At 36.9% G+C, this 18,765-nt stretch overlaps 1 protein-coding gene across 1 annotated transcript in view; it reads left to right on the top strand.

The window, feature by feature from the left end:
• The first annotated feature begins 4,036 nt into the window (after positions 1–4,036).
• Positions 4,037–18,765, top strand: part of LOC143403828 (guanylate-binding protein 7-like) — a 30,770-nt gene continuing 16,041 nt past the window's right edge. Inside the window, exons 1-5 of the mRNA XM_076862079.1 lie at positions 4,037–4,085; positions 14,501–14,696; positions 16,068–16,195; positions 17,952–18,061; positions 18,248–18,444. Of these exons, the coding sequence (XP_076718194.1) occupies positions 14,507–14,696; positions 16,068–16,195; positions 17,952–18,061; positions 18,248–18,444 (625 nt within the window). The 5' untranslated portion in view covers positions 4,037–4,085; positions 14,501–14,506. The remainder of the gene's footprint in view (positions 4,086–14,500; positions 14,697–16,067; positions 16,196–17,951; positions 18,062–18,247; positions 18,445–18,765) is intronic.

Genomic DNA, 18,765 nt, shown 5'->3' with positions numbered 1-18,765 from the left:
TTGAATGCTGGGGGCAGGAGTTATGTAATACTAATCATTCTGAAAAATGGTGAAAACACACTTCAAAACAAAATTGCACGTGGCTGGACACATTTCCAGGAGAGGATGAAAGCGTTTAATACTACTAGCAATAGCATAAGTCAGATCAACAGGAAAAGTCTGCTCACGAGAATAGGAAACTAGAAAACATGAGACTTGCACCCCAATACCTACACATTAGTGGAAAATTTCTGCCTGTTATCTCTGAGGGACTGGACACTCATGTGCTTTGTATTCTTCAAGCTTCCCACTCACAGTAACTACCCAGGAATGACATCACTATCTTTAGTTCTTAGCAAAACTATGAGGTTTACCATACAAAATACATGCCATAATCATGCAAACCTCACTTCTACCAGAGTTCTTCTCTTAGTCCAGGCTAGTTCGGAAATACAGCTTTTCCATTTTTTATTATTATTATACCTAGAGCTACGAAGTTGGGTTCCTCCTGACAAACTCATGCATGCATGGAAATCTGTTTCAGTTCTTTCCCTCCTCTTTCCCTTCCTGTCCTCACTTCCCTCTCCCATTCTCTTTTCTCTACTAGGCTTTCCTTTGCTCATCTATTAATTTGTATTTGTGTTATCTTTCTCTTCCCCTTTCCTTTATTTTACTCTGGCTTCCACATATGAGAGAAAAATTAAGACTTTCGAATTTCTGAGCTTGGCAAATTTCACTTAGCATAAAATTCTCCATTCCTTTCCATTTACCAGCAAATGCTATAATTTCATTCATTTTCTTTTGGCTGAGTAGAACTCCGTTGCCCATGCATATATATATATACTGGAATTTATATATATATATATATATATATATATATATATATATATATATATATATATATATATACCAGTATTTCTTAATCCATTCATCTATCAAGAGGCATCTGGATGGATTCCATAATTTAGCTATCATGAATTGTGCTGCTATAAACAGTGATGTGGCTGTGTTGCTGTAGTATGCAGATAAACCATACATTTTATATGAGGATCAAATTCTCACTGAGAAGGTTAGCCACAGTGTAAGAGGGATCTGCATGTTGTCCATAAAACCACAAGACAACAACATTGTGAACTCTCCTTATTTCCTCCTTCCACTGAGGTCCTAAAAGCATGCCTCTGCTTTCCTCAGGATTTTAAAGTAATGTTTAGTTGCCTTCTAGTTTTCCCATCCCAAAAGCACTGGCAAGGACTGCAGTGTTGCTACATTGAAAGAGAGCATGACTGGCATATGCGTGTTCTGTTTCCAGCATCACAAAAGGGAAAATCAAACAAACAACACTCTCTCTCTCTCTCTCTCTCTCTCTCTCTCTCTCTCTCTCTTCGCTGGCAACAGAAAGCCTGTGGATAGCCAGTCGCCAAGGACCTGCTTCTGTCAATCAGAAGAATGCCCTGAATACTGCACATCTGGATGCTCTGTTAAGGGCAAGGAGCACCAAGAGTGCCCTATCACCTCTCCCCAACATACGTGACCATCAGTGGAATATGAAACCATCAATAAGGAAAAGTTGGTATGAAATTGTGGCTATTTCATGATACAATAATGAAGGACTCAGGAGTGAGGTAAATAACAATAAAAGCAAAGTAATTTTTCTCCCCTCAGTTAAGTTAGGGCATAAGTTATCATCTGGTTTGTGTGTGTGTGTGTGTGTTTGTATGTGTGTGTGTGTGTGTGTGTGTGTGTGTGTGTGTGTATGAATACTTACATGTGTTTGTATGTATGTATCTATCTCAAATAGTTTTCCAAGCAAAATGATCTCCCCTGCATTTGAAGATTAATAAATAGTTGTTGAATTTTTGAAGGTACAACAGATCTATTTCAAATACCTTCTCAACAATTTTGTAGAAAGAAAAATGCACACCCAATTCTCTATATGGTATTTAGCCATTTCTAAAACCCCTTGTGCATGTTCTCAGACTATATCCACAGCTAAACTTGCTAGTGCCACCTTCTCATGTGTTGGGCTGAGTTTGAACAATCCAGAATAAACCAGTCCTTTGGGAAACTCTCCTGTTGTGGAGTAGAAGTTAGGGCTGGGAAATCATTAAAAATATAAAGCAATGTAGCCGACCTCTGTCCCAGAGAACTGGAAATAATGTGAGGAAACAGGTTAGTTGAGGAGACAGTTGCATGGTTGCTAAGAGCCATAGCCAAGTAGTATGATGCTTGGCATTTTTGGTTGATAGGTGAAACCAGCAAGCCATTGAGATGATATGATTATGTTAAGATCTGCATTCTTATGGATATTAGACCCCTGCTGTCTACCTCGGCCTTCCCCATTGGTTGGGGAAGTGCAGTAGGAGGAAATTCCGGAGGAGGGACTTCCTGTTGGGGTCGGGAGAACGCTGCGTGTGTCGGTTGGCAATTTTCCCAGGAGTGTAAGGGGCATTGGTGGCAGTTTCAAAAATAAAGTTTGTTCCTGCTTGAGTGGGTCGTGATTTTGTGCCCAGCCAGACTGCGGCACACGGTCTCCTTCTGGACTCCTCAGTCTCAGATTACATTCTGTCACAGAAGTATACATCCTTCAGAGGGAGGAACTAAACATATAACCAAGCTGCCTAATCCCAGTGAGAGCCCTCTGTGAAGCAAAGCCTCACTCAAGGGGGATTTAGGAAGGTTCTAAGGCAAGTTCTCTGCCTCAAAGTGAGATCAAGAGCTGCCTCCTTTCTGGAGAGAGGAAGTGGGCAGCAGCTCTAAACCCTGGAACATGGCACAACTACACAGGCTTGTAAGTCATGGTCATGAAAGTGAACAGGCACATGCTTGCTTCTCATAAACAACCATGTCCTTTCAAGCTGATTGGTGTCATTGCTTCTATCATATCCTTTGCACATTCTTCAAGCCTTTCTCGTTTTTTACAGAGAGCAATGATTCCTGTGCTAAATCATCTGCTATTAAGGTGATCACTTCAGATCAGGTCAATTCATCTGCTCATTGACCACCTCATCCCTGTAGTTTGAATCAGTTTTTATAGCACAGCACTTATTCTGTGCAATGGACTGACTGTTTACTGTTTACTGTTTACGTTGCCCCAAATGCACATGTTGAAACCTGATCCCCAGTGTGCTGGTACTAGGAAGGGAGGCCATGGGAAGTGTTCAAACCATGAGTGTGGAGCAATCAAGAATGAGATTTAGTGCCCTCCTGAAGGCACTAATTCTGTACCCAAGACAACAGAGTTTTTTCCTTCCACCATATGAGGATGTAGCTAGGAGCCACCATCTGTGGACCTGAAGGTGGGCCTCATCAGACACTGCATCTGCCAATGAGTTGATCTTGAACTCCCTGGATTCTAGAACTATGAGAAAGAATTACCTATTGCACAAACAAACCCAGACACTCTATGGTATTTTGTTCTAGCCACCAGAAAGGAAGGACTAAGGTCCCTTGAAATAATTTAAAGTATATTTTCACATGGACAAAATAAGAATTTAGGCTTATCTTATTTGCTCACCAGGAAGACAAAACCCAAAAACATCTTTATTGTCTCCCACAACTATACCAAATGAGTCTAGATTCTTTCTATATGGAGGGAATGAATATAATTTATCTTTCCAGAGTACACTTTCCTATGGGATCCGAGACACTCTGTGTGTATAGAAGTTTATTTATGAATATTATTGTTGCAAGCAGTCTCTTCCAATTGGAAGATTCTAGTTCAGAAATTGTGTCAAATCTTCCTCTCAGTGATTGCTTTTATGATTGTTGAGCAAATGCTTCGAATTCAGTACTTTCAGTTTCCTCTTCCTAGATTTTTGCATAGTTTGCTTTATTATTTAAACATTTTCTCATTGGGCCACTAGAAGAATTGGAATTCAGTACTTTCAGTTTCCTATTCCTAGTTTTTTTGCATAGTTTGCTTTATTATTTAAATGTTTCCTCATTGGGTCACTGGAAGAAGTCTATAAAGTCCCAGGAAGTCAGCGCAGTAGGTTATAAAGCAAAGTAACAGGTGAAACAGAAGGGAAGGAGCTCATCAGCACTCATCACCTCCTGAAAGTAGCCTTCTTCCCAAAGTAGCCTTCTCTAAAGGATCCTTGCTCCAGGTGAGACTGGGACACAGTTTACGAGGTGAATTCCTTCTTTCTGAAATGAGCATCTCCCAAGAGAGGCTGCTCCTGAGCCAGATGTGGGATAGGAGCTCACTTATAATCCTGGGGATATCAGGAGGCAGCTGTCCATTAAGTGCCCACTGCTCTTCCTGTGTTGAATCTGGCTCCAGCAAAGGTGGAGCCCACAGAGGGAACTGGGAAGGTTTTAAGATTGTTATTTCTTTCTTGACACTTAAATTATCTAATAAAATTAAAATGAAATCTTGCTTTATTGATTATTTTCATAGCTCTAGGTAGATAAAATTTAACAACTTGGAATTTGCCTAAAAAGGCCATTGTCCCAAATTTGGGAACTTTTAAAATCTTGTGCAGACATTTTTTCTGGACCAGTCACTGACTGGTTCTCATTTTGTGGTGTAATGCCTTATGCTATATAATTGAATAGACTATCAGCTTGGTGGTAATCTCGGTGGGGAATTGTAAGAGGAAATGGGTTCTGATCAGAGAAAAATTAATGGCTTTTTTGTGGTGGGGCTGGGGGGAAGACTTGGGAAGCTAGACTGAGGCAGAACTGGCATCATATTGATTAAAATGGAACAAGTCATTTTAATTTTTTTCAAGTTAAAGAATGAAAACTTGGGTGCTTATGCTAAATATTTGTATGTCAAAGAATTTACTCATTTCATTGTGAACTCTTTGAGTAACAGGGATTGTGATGCTGACAAAAAAATAAGTAAGTTAATTCATTAATAATGAAAAAAAATTTAATTTCTCATATATTCTAGATGTATTAAAATTTATAAATACATTCTAGATGTATGTAATTTTTAATACATTCTCAATGTATTCCCATGAATGGGAATACAGTGGTAAGATGAAGTGACATTTTTTCCAAATAAATCTTTTTGAAAACTCTGATTTCCCCTCTCCTTTTTTGGTACTGGGGATTGAATCTGGGAAGTTTTACCAGTGAGCTACATCCCCAGTCCTTTTTGACTTTTATTTTGAGACAGCGTCTCACTATGCTTAAAGCTCTGACTTATAGAACCGTGGTGTTTCACGTAGTCCAAAAATAAACACATACTGAAAATTAATGAATACACCAACATATGAAGAAGGCCCAAATGAAACAGAAACAGTAATGAGTGAATCTGAGTGTGCTACAAATGAATTGAGCACACCTCAGAAAGTGAAAAAGTGGAAGAAATTGTCTAAGCAACTTTGGAATATAGTGTTTTGACCATCTGCATAAGTCTAAAGACAAAAAAAGAACTGTCTGCTAAAAAATGCATTCTAGTTAGTAAATGTATTTTCTTTTGTAGAGTTCTGAATCATCAACTTTAAAATTACTTTCCGTGTGTGCTAGATTGGAGCAAATAGGTAAATTTATTGTGTATAAAGATAAGCAGCCCTCTCATAGTCAGAAAAATGAGTTGAAAATGAAGAAGGGGAAAGGTTGAATGAATTCAGTTCTCTTTCTCTTGGAGAAGAAATCTAAATAAAAACACATTATCCCCACATGAGCTTAAGAACTTAGGCTTCTTTCACCATTCTGAGACAGGAATTTGGGAATAAAGGGTGAGATACCAAGTCTCAAATGAACTACTGAGATGCAAAAAGTGCTCAGGAAAAATCATAAGTCCTGAACACATGCCCTTGGCTCATGCCCTTGAGCCATGCCCTTGTACCATGAGGGCAGAGAAAACTGGCACAAATGTATATAGATCACTCTGGTTTCAGCTCTAATCCAGTCTCTAGAACTGGGCCTCTAAAAATATTAGCACCCCACACCCACTAAAAATATTTGCACTCCCCTCTGGAGAGAGCCTTCACTCTCCCTTGAATGTGCATTCCTTCCTTTACCCCAAAGGCCTCTCTCTTGAGATTGTCCCCATTCTCCCTTGAATATGGATCTACACTGGCAGGGACTGAAATAAATAGATAAATTGTTTTCCCATTTAAAAATGTTTTAAATCCAACAAGATAGTAATTAAAATAATAAATGATAAATTAATAATAGATGTTAAAATATAATAAATACTAGCAAAATAACAATAATAAAAATTTAAAGGCAAAAGAATTAACTAGTCTTATATTTTATTTCTCTAGAATTAAATCTTTTTAAGCTTGTGAAAAAAATATAAAAGTAAAATAAGAGCAGAGTGAGGGGGAAAGAGAGAAAGAGAGTTAGAGAGAGAGAGAGAGAGAGAGAGAGAGAGAGAGAGAGAGAGAGAGAGAGAGAGACTTTGATCCATTTGTTGGGTGCCCATATCTCACTTTACATCACCAATCTTTGCATCTGAGGAAGTTAAGGCCACTTTATTAGGTCAGCAGTTTCAATTCCTTTCAGGATTTTAAAAATATCTTTTTCTGATACTGTTGTGCATACTTGACAGTTATGACAGAATATTCAGCATTAAATATTGTATGGTTCTATTTTATAAGATGAGCCCAGGCAGAAATTGGATTTTTTCTAGCTGCTCTTACAACTGAGTTGTCCTGGTGATTATATTTATACATGAGATTTCATCAGAATTACTTTTATGTTACTCTGTAGGTCTTATCTAGAGAACTCTGAGCCATTATTCAAGCAGTATCTCTTTTCTGTTCCTGTTTACTCAGGATACCAGATGTTGGTAGAAGTCAATCTTTGATCTTGCAGATGAATGCAGTGCTTTAGTATGTAGGAAACAAGGGGGAGGCAGGAATCTGAATCTCTGAATGACCATGTGAAGCAAAGCTTCCACTCATGTCTAAGGTGGAAGGGTTAAACATATCTTTCAAGTTGTATCAATAGCTCTTTAAGCAATCTGTGTCACCAATGCCATAACCTTATTCTCTGTTTCTTCCTCCTATCAGAAAGAAGGAACTCCAACACAGCTGAGTACCTAGTAGTCTTGAAAGTCTCTTCCTGTGTGTGCAACAAAGCCCAAGACTGGGGTCCCCAATGATTTTTCTACTTCATCCTCAGTAAGACTGTTCCACTGGCTGCATTGGACCCAGGCTGTTTCCCAGCCTTTAGCTCCTACCATGGTGTATCTCCTGTTCTAAAATACATTTTCTCCAAAATTGTTTTGCAGAACTCCAATTTTTAGATCCAATAGAAATGTCTCTTCTGTGAAGCCAGCTATAATGCTTACAACTAAAACTATTACTTGGGTAGAGACCACACCTTATTTGAATCAACATTTTTACATCCATTGCTTCTTGCTATATTTTACAATATTTTTTTCCTATCAAGACAGAATGGCTGAAGGAAGAAATGTGTTTTGTTCATCTTTAAGTATTAAATAGCAATAGACCCCACATTGCTATTGACTGAATGATTATATGTCCTCTAAGTATTGAAGAAAAATAGCATTGCTCATTTAAAAATAAAAAAAAAACAAGTAAAGACAATTGATGAAAATTGACCAACTAATTTCACAAACAATAGTAAATTTTAACTGGGAAGTTAGGAAGTGCTAGAAATGAGCCATAAAACCACAAGTATTCCAATAAAAACACTATCTATAGCGTTGCATAACATAGTGAAGAAAATGAGGGGTTTTGAAAAATTCACTTTGAAATTTATTCTTGTACTGTATCCAAGCAATAGTTGTGAATAATTGTTATTTTAGCAATTTATTTTGATGATGCTATACAAATGGACATCTAGCTGTTGGTACTTAGTTTCTGTCATGTTATTGTCAAAGATTCCATTCTATTCAAATATGAAAATGGGGTGGATACTCTTGATGACTTTTCTAGCAACATACAACTTTCTAGGCAAAGAAAAATAACCAATGAAACTAAGTTGACCGCAATTCTAATAACCCAGGGCCTAGTTATATGCATTCAGAAGGCAGCATGTATAGCAAAAGATGTAATGTAATGTAATATATAATCTTATATAATTTGATTACATATGATTTTTTTCCTATAGTTTAACATAATGAAATGATTTAAATTACTACATTGTTTTCTGAATGATTGCTCATACTGAAACTTAAATACGAGAGGAAGTGCCTTAATTAAAGATCAAAAACAATAAGTAGAGATGATATTTGTAGCATTTGTCAGCATTTTTTTTCTGTACTGGAGATTGAGCTCAGGAGCACTTAATCACTGAGCCACATTCCCAACCCTTTTTATTTTTTGAGATAGGGTCTCACTAAGTTGCTTAGGGACTTGCTTAATTGCTGAGACTGACTTCAAACTTGTGATCTTTCTGTGTCAGTCTCCCAAGCCACTGGGATTACCGATGTGTACCACCACATCTGGTGCGTTTGTTAGCTTTTAATTGTTCATGGTTCTGACTCTGTTAATTTTCAATAGATAATCACTTTTTTTGTGTGTGTGCTAAGAATTGAACACAGAGCCTAACACTCTAGTCCTCTAACAATGAACCAACACCCACAGCCCCAGTAATCACTTTTGAATTAATATTTTGTCATGTTTACTTAAATAAAACACCCCAAATATAATGTAAATTCCAGGTTCCTGTTGTCTAGATTTACTCTAGTGAAAAAATTGGTAGAATAAGCTTGGAAATAATAGGAATGAATTTGGAATGTAAAGTTGGAGACAACATACACATGTATGATTTTAGTCTTAATGAAAAGTGCTGATAACACTAGATAATAATAACAAGGAGAGAGAGAGCATGAGAGAGAGAGAGAGAGAGAGAGAGAGAGAGAGAGAGAGAGAGCGCAGGTGAGCAAGAGATGAGCAAGTAAAAATTTAAAATAAACATCAATCTTTACCCTACTAAAAAAGTACCACTGAGGTAGGGTGTTGAAATGCTCTAGTCTTTGGTCACTGTGGTGACATTTCTGCCTGCTGTTCTATATCTATTGTGGAGGTGAAGGACTCCCAGGGGAGGAGGGACACACCCAGGGTGTTGAAATCAAAGTCCAGGTGTGCAGCAACAGAGGATGGTTCACTTGGCTTCAGCCATTCACTCCAATTTCCATTTTGGTTAAAATGCAATGAAAAGCCCCCCAAACAGTTATATCCTTGAAAAAAATCACATACTTTTGATTTTGATTCTCTTCACCCTGACCTTAACTAGAGACCAAAATCCAGCACTCTGGTAGACAGGTGGCTGTGGAGTAGCTTCCTCCTGTCCACTCCCATTCTCTAATGTTTCCTGACTGTACTCTGTTGACCACTGGGAAAACAGTGAGAAAGATGATCTTTAAGAGAAAATACTGATCTGAAGAGATTGTAATTATCTGTCAGTCTTTTAATCAACAGTTAAACTAATTATTATTAAGGTTTGGATTATATGTGTCCCCTAAAAGCTCACATGTGAGATAATACAAGAAAGGTTAGAGGTAAATGATTAGGTCATGAGAGCTCTAACCTAATTGGGGCATTAATACAATTGAATGGATTAACTGAGTGGTATCTGTACACAGGTAGGGTGTGGCTGAAGAAGTCAAGTCACTTGGGATGTGCCTGTGGGTTTGTTGCTGGTGAGCAGAGGTTGCTCTTTGCTACCTGGTATCATGACCTGAGCTGCTTTCCTCCTCACACCTTTCTGCTATGATGTTCTGTTCCAGGTGTCTATGGACTGAGACCTTTTGAAAGTGTGAATGTCAAACAAACTTTTCCTCCTCTAAAGTTGTTTTTGTCAGGTCTTTTGGTCACAGTGGTGGAAAAGCTGATGAAAACAATTACTAAATGGTTTAAACCTGTGTTTCTCTCAATGTGTCATCCAAGCAACCAAACAGACACAAAAATTACTTTCACTTTCAAGTTCAGTTTTTCACTCTGTTTTCCTTTGTGAGAATGAAAAAAAAATCCTCAGTATGTTTTCATCTTCTATAAAATAACATCAGAAAATAGGGTGGAGGAAAGAGAACAAGATGAGTGGATAACAATTGGCAGCCTTTTTGGATCACACTGCCCTGCACAGAGATAGAGCAGAAATGCTTATTCAAGGACTTTCTTTTACATATAATTTAGTCTTGAGCTTAAGTTCCTTAATTTCTGACTTAAAGTGGCATATGAGAAATGGGGAGGTGAGGGAGAAGATAGTCTGATGGCCTGGATTGCAGGGTGCAGTTGCTAGCTTTAGTTGTTGTTACTCTAAAAGCTAGTCTCACTGTTAGTTTGGAAGTAACAGTGAGATGGGAGGCTCCTCCCCTAAGATCAGGAACAAAACAAGGATGCTCTCTTTTTTCACTTCTTTCCAACATAGTACTGGAAAGAACTAGCTAGAGAAAATAAGCAAGAAAAAGAAAGAAAAGACATCCAAATTGGAAAGGAAAAATTAAACTTTTCTGTTCCTAAGTAATGAGATGTAGAAAACTCTGGTAATTTCATAAAAATTTCTGCAAAGTGGCAGGCTCTAAAATCAACACTCAAATATTAGATGCACTCCTATATATTAACAATGAATATTCTGCACAAGGAAATTTTAGAAATACAATTTCATTTACAACAGCTTAAAAAATTGAAATATAAAACAGAACAAAATATTGCTGAAAGAAATAAAAGAAGACATAAGATAATAGGCAGCCTAGAGAATGGGAAACAATATTTGTAAATCGTATATCTAATTAAGGATTAATATTCAAACTATACAGTGAACTTCTAAATCCAGCAGTGCAAAACTAACCTGAAGCAAAAATGGCAGTGGATTTGAATTAACATTTCTCCAAAGACAATATACAAATATACAATGAGAACATGAAAAGATACCCAGGATAACAAATTATTATGAAAACATAAATCAATACTACCATGAAAAACCACCTTATACTCAGTAGGAAGGTTATTCACATAGAATATAAGGATTAGGGATGTAGCTCAATGATAGAGCACTTGCCTATCATGAGTGAGGTCCTGGGTACAATCCCCACCCCCCACCCCTCACCCCATTAATGAAATAAGTAAGTTAATAATAAAAGTTAATAAAGGGAGACAAACACACATATACACAATAACCAGTGTTGAGAGGAATATGGAGAAACTGAAATGCTTCTGAGCTCTTGGTGGGAATGTGAAAGGATATAACTGCTGTGAATAATGATAATGATGGTTCCTTAGAAAATTAAAAAATGTAATTATCATATAATTCATCAATTCCACTTGTGACTATATTCCCACAAGTATTGAAAGCAGGGTCTCAAAGAGACATTTGTTCACCAATGTTCGGAGCAGAATTATTTGTAATGTGTAAAACACAGAAGCCACTAGTTATTCATAATTATGCATGAATTAATAAGCAAATCGTGGTATATTTATTTGATAGAATATTATTTAGTCTTTTAAATGAAGAATATTCTGACATATATTACAAATATGAATAAGGTCATTGTGCCAAGTGGCTTATTTGCCAGTCACAAAAAGATAGTTGGTGATTCCTTATTTGAACTATTTTGAAACTTCAAGTATTATAAAATCATAGAAACAGAAAATAGAATGTAGTAGCCTAGGGATGGGTAACAGAGATGTGGGATTATATTGTTTAATGGATACAGAGTATTAGTTGTGCAAAATGAAAACCATCTTGTAGATGGATAGTGGTTTTTGGTGCAAAAACGGCATAAAGATATTTGAAACCACCCAGCTGTACATTTAACAAGGTTTTATGTTGTTAATTCTACCACAATTGAGAAAATGGAAAAATGAAAATTTTAGTTTTCCTCAAGGACCTTCCTGATCAAATAGCGTCCCTCACAAAGATGGTGGTTTGCAAATACAGAGAAAAAAGAGTTTGTCCCTAGTATTTTATCACTATTATCATTGGAAAAGATTGTTTCTTATTTATACTGGTGGAAAAATTAAGTACCTACATCTATTCCCTTTAGGTCAAAGTAGTCAAAACTGAGGTTTTTCTTTTTCTTTTCCATAGATTTATTTTCTTTAGGGATATCAGGATTAATCTAAGGTAATCCAATGTGTATCAATGTGTATGTACCCTATGTGTGGTGACTTTTTTACACACATTGATTCTTATTTGGGGGTGGGAATGGAGAATCAAATTCAGGGCACTCACTCAACCACTGAGCCACATCCCCTCCCTTTCTTATATTTTATTTAGAGGCAGGGTCTCACGGAATTGCTTAGTGCCTTGGTGTTGCTGAAGTTGGCTTTGAACTCATGATCCTCCTGCCTCAGCCTACCAAGCTACTGGGATTACAGGTGTGTGCCACCATGCCTGACCACACATTGATTCTTAAGTTTGGGAATCTGAGTTTTACAACCACTCTGAGTGAGACTCTTCTGTCTTACATTTTGAAAAAGACTTTCTGAGCAAGAGTGAAAAACATTATTCTGATAATGTGAAGCTACAATTTGTGGTTCTTTAATAATAGAGGCATGACAGGCCTGGTTTTTATTAAAAAATTCTGCTATCAAATTCATATCATTTTGCAGTCCCCTTAATCTGCTCCTTGAAAAAAGGAAAGCAAATCCAGAATTCTAATGTGGCCAAAAGGAGTTCTTATTTTCCATATGCACAGAGCCTAAAGGTTCTAACAAAATAAACATAAACAAAAACAATGTTTTCAGCCTACTAATGTCTCATTCTAATGAAAAATTTTTTTACACTGTATGTCTCTTTAACTTGCATTTACAGAATATTTTGAAATACATTATCTGGTAGATCAATCTTCATGGTAGATTTTACAGATTCATCTTTTTAAAAATTAATTAATTAATTAAATTTACAATAGAATGCATTTTGACATATTGTGCACAAATGGAGATTAATTTTATCAAAACCAACAATCTGTTGATTAAATAATGTTACAATAAAGGTTACATCATTCCGTTTAAATCTCAAAACAAACTTGAGGTAGGAAGAATTTTTTTTTTAACCTGTAACCCTCATAAAATGACGAATGTGTTTTGTTTTCATTCCTTGACACCCAGCTAGCTTAAGCTCTTTGCTCAAGTTATATGGGTAGATGTGTTAGTCAGTTTTCCAGTACTATAACACAAATCTGCGATGATCAGCACACAAGAGAAAAGGTTTCTTTTGGCTCACAGTTTTGGAGTTTCCAGTCAATGTCAATTGGTTTCATTTATTTGGGTCTATGATGACACTAGCATAACACATCATAGCAAGAGTGTGTGGCAGAGCAATACTATCCTCCTTGTGGCCAAGAAGCAGTAGAGAAAAAAGAGGAAGTGGCTGAAATCTGCAGTTATTTTCAAAAGCACTCCCCCAGTGACTTGAAGACCTACCATGAGGCATCACATGTTCAAGGTTCTACCGTCTACCCACAGTGCTACCTTGGGGACCAAGCTTTAACACATGGGCCTTTGAGGCACATTCAACATACAAACTGTAGCAGTAGTAAACTGTAGAGCTGAAAAATTTTGAAAGTCATAGATACATGCTGAATATTTAGCATTTAAAATATAAATATATTTGAGTGACTTCAACAGAATGTTCTTACATATTATTACAATAAAAAATTGGATATATCATAGAAAGCCACTGATATACAAAGCTAAATAAATGCTTGCCAAGAGATTCATGCAATAATAGAACTTTTAATGCTTAATAAGCTCTAATTAAATCTTTGTTTTAAAAAAATAATTCTGAATTATAGAGAAAGTTTAAGACTACTGAAAGTTCAGATATTCCTTCTCCTAGATTCATTCCTGGTGATATTTTGGACATCATTTATATACTTTTGTTTTACAAATGGAAGCATAGTTTTTCTATTTTCATTCCTATTCCAATTTTTAGTTGACAAAGAACAGAAAATAAGACCTCCCATGTGTGCAGGCCTGTTTCTGGTATGCAGGCCTGACTCTACAGGAATAAGTGGAGTTCATTCCATTACACAAATGGATCAGAGCATCATGCTGTTGGTAAATGAGTGTCAATGGAAAGCCCCTGTATGTTACTGATTAAGGAGCACAGGATGGAATGTTGTTGAGAAAGATCATTCTGCCAGATGAGTGGTCACAAAGCATGGTGTAGGGAAGTGACATTCCTGGCTTCAAACGTTGGAACTCCCATTATTCACTAGATATGACGAAGCAAACTCCTCAGTCTTTTTGAACTTCATCTTGTACATATGCAAACTGAGTATAAATAGCATTAACTTTCAAAATTCCTGTAAACATCAATGAGCTCAGGTATGTAAAACATACGTGACAGCTTTGTATAGACTGTCAATGCATGATAAACATTGCTTGAATTTTATTTTTATTATGGAAGTAAAACCTTGGACTGGTATCTAACTACTTCATTACTTCAAATTTTTTCATTCATTACTTTTAACTTCAGATTTCTAGTATAGAAGCCCTATGCAAATGATATCCTACATTATGTGCCATAGAAAAATATGGAAATCCTCTGAGCTCCCTCCTGTCATAACATGTTTGATTAAACTTCAGGGGTTGGGGGAACTAATTTACGATCTTATTTCTACAGTGAGGCCCTTTTATTTTTGTAGATCACCATGACATCTGGACCAATTATGTTGGTCCCAGTGTGTCTGGTAGAAAACAACAATGAGCAGCTAAGGGTGAACCAGAAAGCCTTGAAGATTCTTCGCAAGATTTCTCAGCCTGTGGTGGTTGTGGCTATTGTAGGGCCTTATCGCACAGGAAAGTCCTACTTGATGAACCGTCTTGCTGGAGAAAACCTTGGTGAGTGAGGTCCCTCGGCAGGGCTGTTTGCTTCAATCCAGCTCTATCTCAGTTTGTCACTGCATCTTCAGGATAACAAGGAGGGAGATTCTGAATCTCCTCTCCAACAAATCTAATTCTTTCCAGCAAAATTGCAGCCTTGTCAATGTGTCCAATGCTTTGATTTACATCTGTCATTTCAGCTTCCTGTAAAAGGGATATCCTTCATTTCTAGCAGCTTAGGACCTGAGCTCTTACAATGACCTTCACCCATCCGTGGTTTTCCTTTTTCCACTATCTTATTCTTATTAACTTGATGCTCTCTCTGAATTATGTATCTCATTATGGCTGCCATATCACTGTTTTTTTTAAAACTCTATTTCAAGCAAAATTATATTGACTCAATTTCCTTTTTATACTTTCTTCCCACTTTTCAATCAACTCCTCTCTTTTCTTAAAACCCAACATTCCACTGAATTGCTCTTTCTCTTTCAATATATACCAATGACCCTGTCTTTTCTGATTCAAATTATGTTTCTTTTTATCCATCCCAGACCCTTGCTTAGCATCACTTCTCCTGTTTCACCAGCTTGCTCCTAAAAACTCTTTCCTTTCTTATTATCTCTATACCACACACTCTTGGTTTCTTTCTATCTCTGAGTCTCCATCTCTATCTTTTCAAGGTACTCACAGGCTTTAGCCTCCAAAGGGCAGGTATTTCAGCCTCATTCAGTCCTATTGTATCTCCTGGAGCTTTAACTTATCTATAGTACCTGGAAAATAATAGTTACTTAATAAGTAATTGTTGACTAAATTTCTTTGTTTATTCCTCAGATGATTAAAAGGACTTGATCTAATTACAATACCATCACTAGCTTAACTTCCTTTTGAAGTCAGGGTGGTTGGACAGCTAAGAATCAAAGCATCTTTGTGTGTAGTGTAACTTCTTTCATCCAGTGCACTGGTGGGCCACACCAACAGGAAGGCACATTTTTTTACAATGGGAAGAGGAATTAGAAATTATGAACAAACCAAACTTTAAAATGTGGGAGAAGCTTACAGAGAAAAATATGAGGTGTTTATGTGACACTAAGTTGGATATCCTCAAAGAACAGAGAAGCATCATCTTTTTTTTTCATTGCAATAAGTATTATCATTGTAAAATAAAACATAAATATACTATATGCAACAACATATCCACACCCACTAAAAACAAATATTCACACACACATATACATATGGATATACATGCTTATACTTTATAAATATATGAAACGTACATGTAAATATATAAAATCAGAGAAGTAGTATCTCGTATCACCGGCTCTTATGATCCTACAAGTGCGATTCTGTAGTTCAGGAGGTTCCTGAATATCTGCTCTTCTCTTGCAGGCTTTCCTCTGGGATCCACAGTACAATCTGAAACCAAGGGCATCTGGATGTGGTGTATGCCCCACCCCAACAAGCCAAACCACAGTCTGGTTCTTTTGGACACTGAGGGCCTGGGAGATGTGCAAAAGGTGAGGCAGAAGCTCAGACAGATCTTTTTTATTCTGGTATTTTTTCTTAGCTTTCCATGGTACTTTTTACTTCAACTTCTGTATTTCATTCCTGAAATCCCCAAATGCTACTCTATGGAATGAGACTTACTTCGATCTCTTTGAATTTATACCATATAATGTGATACGTTAGGTAAAATTGTATTCCTGAGAAGTGAATTGAAGAGTTTCATCTATTTTAGTAAGCCTTTATGGAGAAGCTGAGATATAGGGTCTTGGGCAAGTACTGTTGATGAGGTAAAGGTCCTGCTCTCTCAGAGCCTTCAACTCTGTTGAGGAGATGGTGTGTATAAGTCAACTAGAATACCATGTGATCACTGCTTGGGTGTGAGTGAAACAGGTGAATTTCCTAGAAAGCACTCTAAGAGACACCAACAGGCAGGAGGTCTTTTAATTCAGGTTTTAGTTTGCCGAATCTTACATTAGAGTGCAATTAAGACACCATGTCTATTTCTGTATCTGTCTCTCCCTCTTTTCCTCCTTCCCTATTTAGAGATTAAATTGGAAACAAGATCTATATTTCTGTAGGGTTCATTTGCTCCCAAGTTTAAGCAGATATTCTGTTCTTACTTATAAAACAACATACCAAAGATACGGTCTTGGTGCCAAAACCTATTGTTGTTTCTCTAAGTCCAACTTGTTCTGATCTCAGTCAATTTACTTCTTAAATAATTAGAATTTGGGAAATGCAGTATATTCATAATATTTTTTTTCCAAATTCCCATATTCTGGATTTGAGTTTCAGGATTTTCATTTCCTCCAGCAGGTAATAAAACATATCAGAGTTTTACTACAACTGACTGCTGGCTTCAGTGATTCAGTCAACACAAAAGCAGCTTTGCCTCTTCAAGGCTCTCACCATCTTGCCACAGAGCTAGCTTTGAAGTCACATCTTCTGTATCTTCCCTTGGCTCTGAGACAGTCAGACCTAAGAACTCTATGCTTATTTAATTCTAATGTTGATTTGGCTTCTGCAAGTATTTCTATTTTGCATACCCTTTTGTTATGTCCACATTTTACAAAAACTTCAGCACTCAGATGTAATTTCCAGTTATATTCTATGTCACATACAGTCATTTCCTACTTTCAGTAGCTTTTGTTCTCATTGACACTTTCATTATTTTTATTCAATATAATAACTGTTCTTTTTACTTTAGATTCATTACTAATATGTAAACACTTTAATTATGTTATTATCCTTGTTTGTCATTGTTTTTAAATTAATGTATTATTAGATAATCACGTAGATTGTAAAAATTGCTGTGCTTAAGTATGTTTTTCACCAAATAAACAAGGCGAGCAACATTTTTTAGTAGCTCACACATATGTAGGCTTTGTGGATTTGACTTAAGTGCTCAGTGGTGATTAGCACAGCATGTATTATGTGGTCCTCTTATTGTTAAGTGAGACTTGGTCTCTTACTACTAAGCAACTAGTTGCATATTGGACTCTGTTTTTTCAACCTGTATTTTCTTATTTCATCTCATTCAGAAAAAGAAGGATCATTTGAAGAAAGTATTGTTAGAATACTTCCATAGATGAGGAAAGCTGAGATTTAATTTTGTTTTCATGTTTTATTTTCTTTGTGTCAACACTGTGCTGTCTGTAATAACAAATGAAAAATAACTGAACAACAACAACAACAACAACAAGAACAAAACCTGAATGAACATTGAAGGAAAAGATCATTCAGTGCTTGTTTTAACATGTTTTCCAGGGTGACCCTAAGAATGACACGTGGATCTTTGCCCTGGCTGTGCTTCTGAGCAGCATGTTGGTGTACAACAGCATGGGCACCATCAACAATGATGCCTTGGAGAAGATGCAGTATCCTTTCTAGTTTATTGAGAAATTGTGGAGGGAATGGAGACCAAGCTGAATCCTTCCCCCAGTGGCTGAGTTGCCTTTGGTAGGGCAGAGAGGACCCAGGGGAAGGGACAGCATTTGTAATAATTTTTTAAGGGGAACAAGGAAATTGTGCTTGGCAGCTCCTTTTCCTTAGCCAAGTCCTAGTTATGTGACAGAACTCACAGAACTAATCAGGGTGAAGTTTTCCCCGAGACTTGATGGAGTAGAAGATTCCACAGAATTTGTGAGTTTCTTTCCAGACTTTGTTTGGACTGTACGGGATTTCACTCCGGAGCTGAACCTACGTGGTCACCCCATCACGGAAGACGAGTACCTGGAGAATGCCTTGAGGATGATTCCAGGTATATGAGCATGATCTGGGTGGGGTGCTGACTAGTAAGGGCTGATATTTGATGAACATTGTCCATCATCTCTGGGGTTGCCTTGTACCTCACACTAGCTCAGGTCTATAGAAATGACTGGGTTCTGGGTTATTACTCTTTGATAAGTTCTAATGACTAGAGTTAACTCACCCAGTGAGAGTAGGGCATGAATGTGTACAAAGTGATTCCAAACCAATTTTCACTTAAAATAATTTGTACTTTAGCATTTAGCTTATGTCAGGCACTAAACCTTTCCAGATACCTGACATTGCTCTTTCTTATGCTTCTCCTTTTTTTTGT

This window comes from Callospermophilus lateralis, chromosome 7 (genome assembly GCF_048772815.1).
Source record: "Callospermophilus lateralis isolate mCalLat2 chromosome 7, mCalLat2.hap1, whole genome shotgun sequence".
NCBI lineage: Eukaryota > Metazoa > Chordata > Mammalia > Rodentia > Sciuridae > Callospermophilus > Callospermophilus lateralis.
Note: the sequence above shows the minus strand (reverse complement) of the source record. Positions and strands in the feature narration are given on the sequence as shown.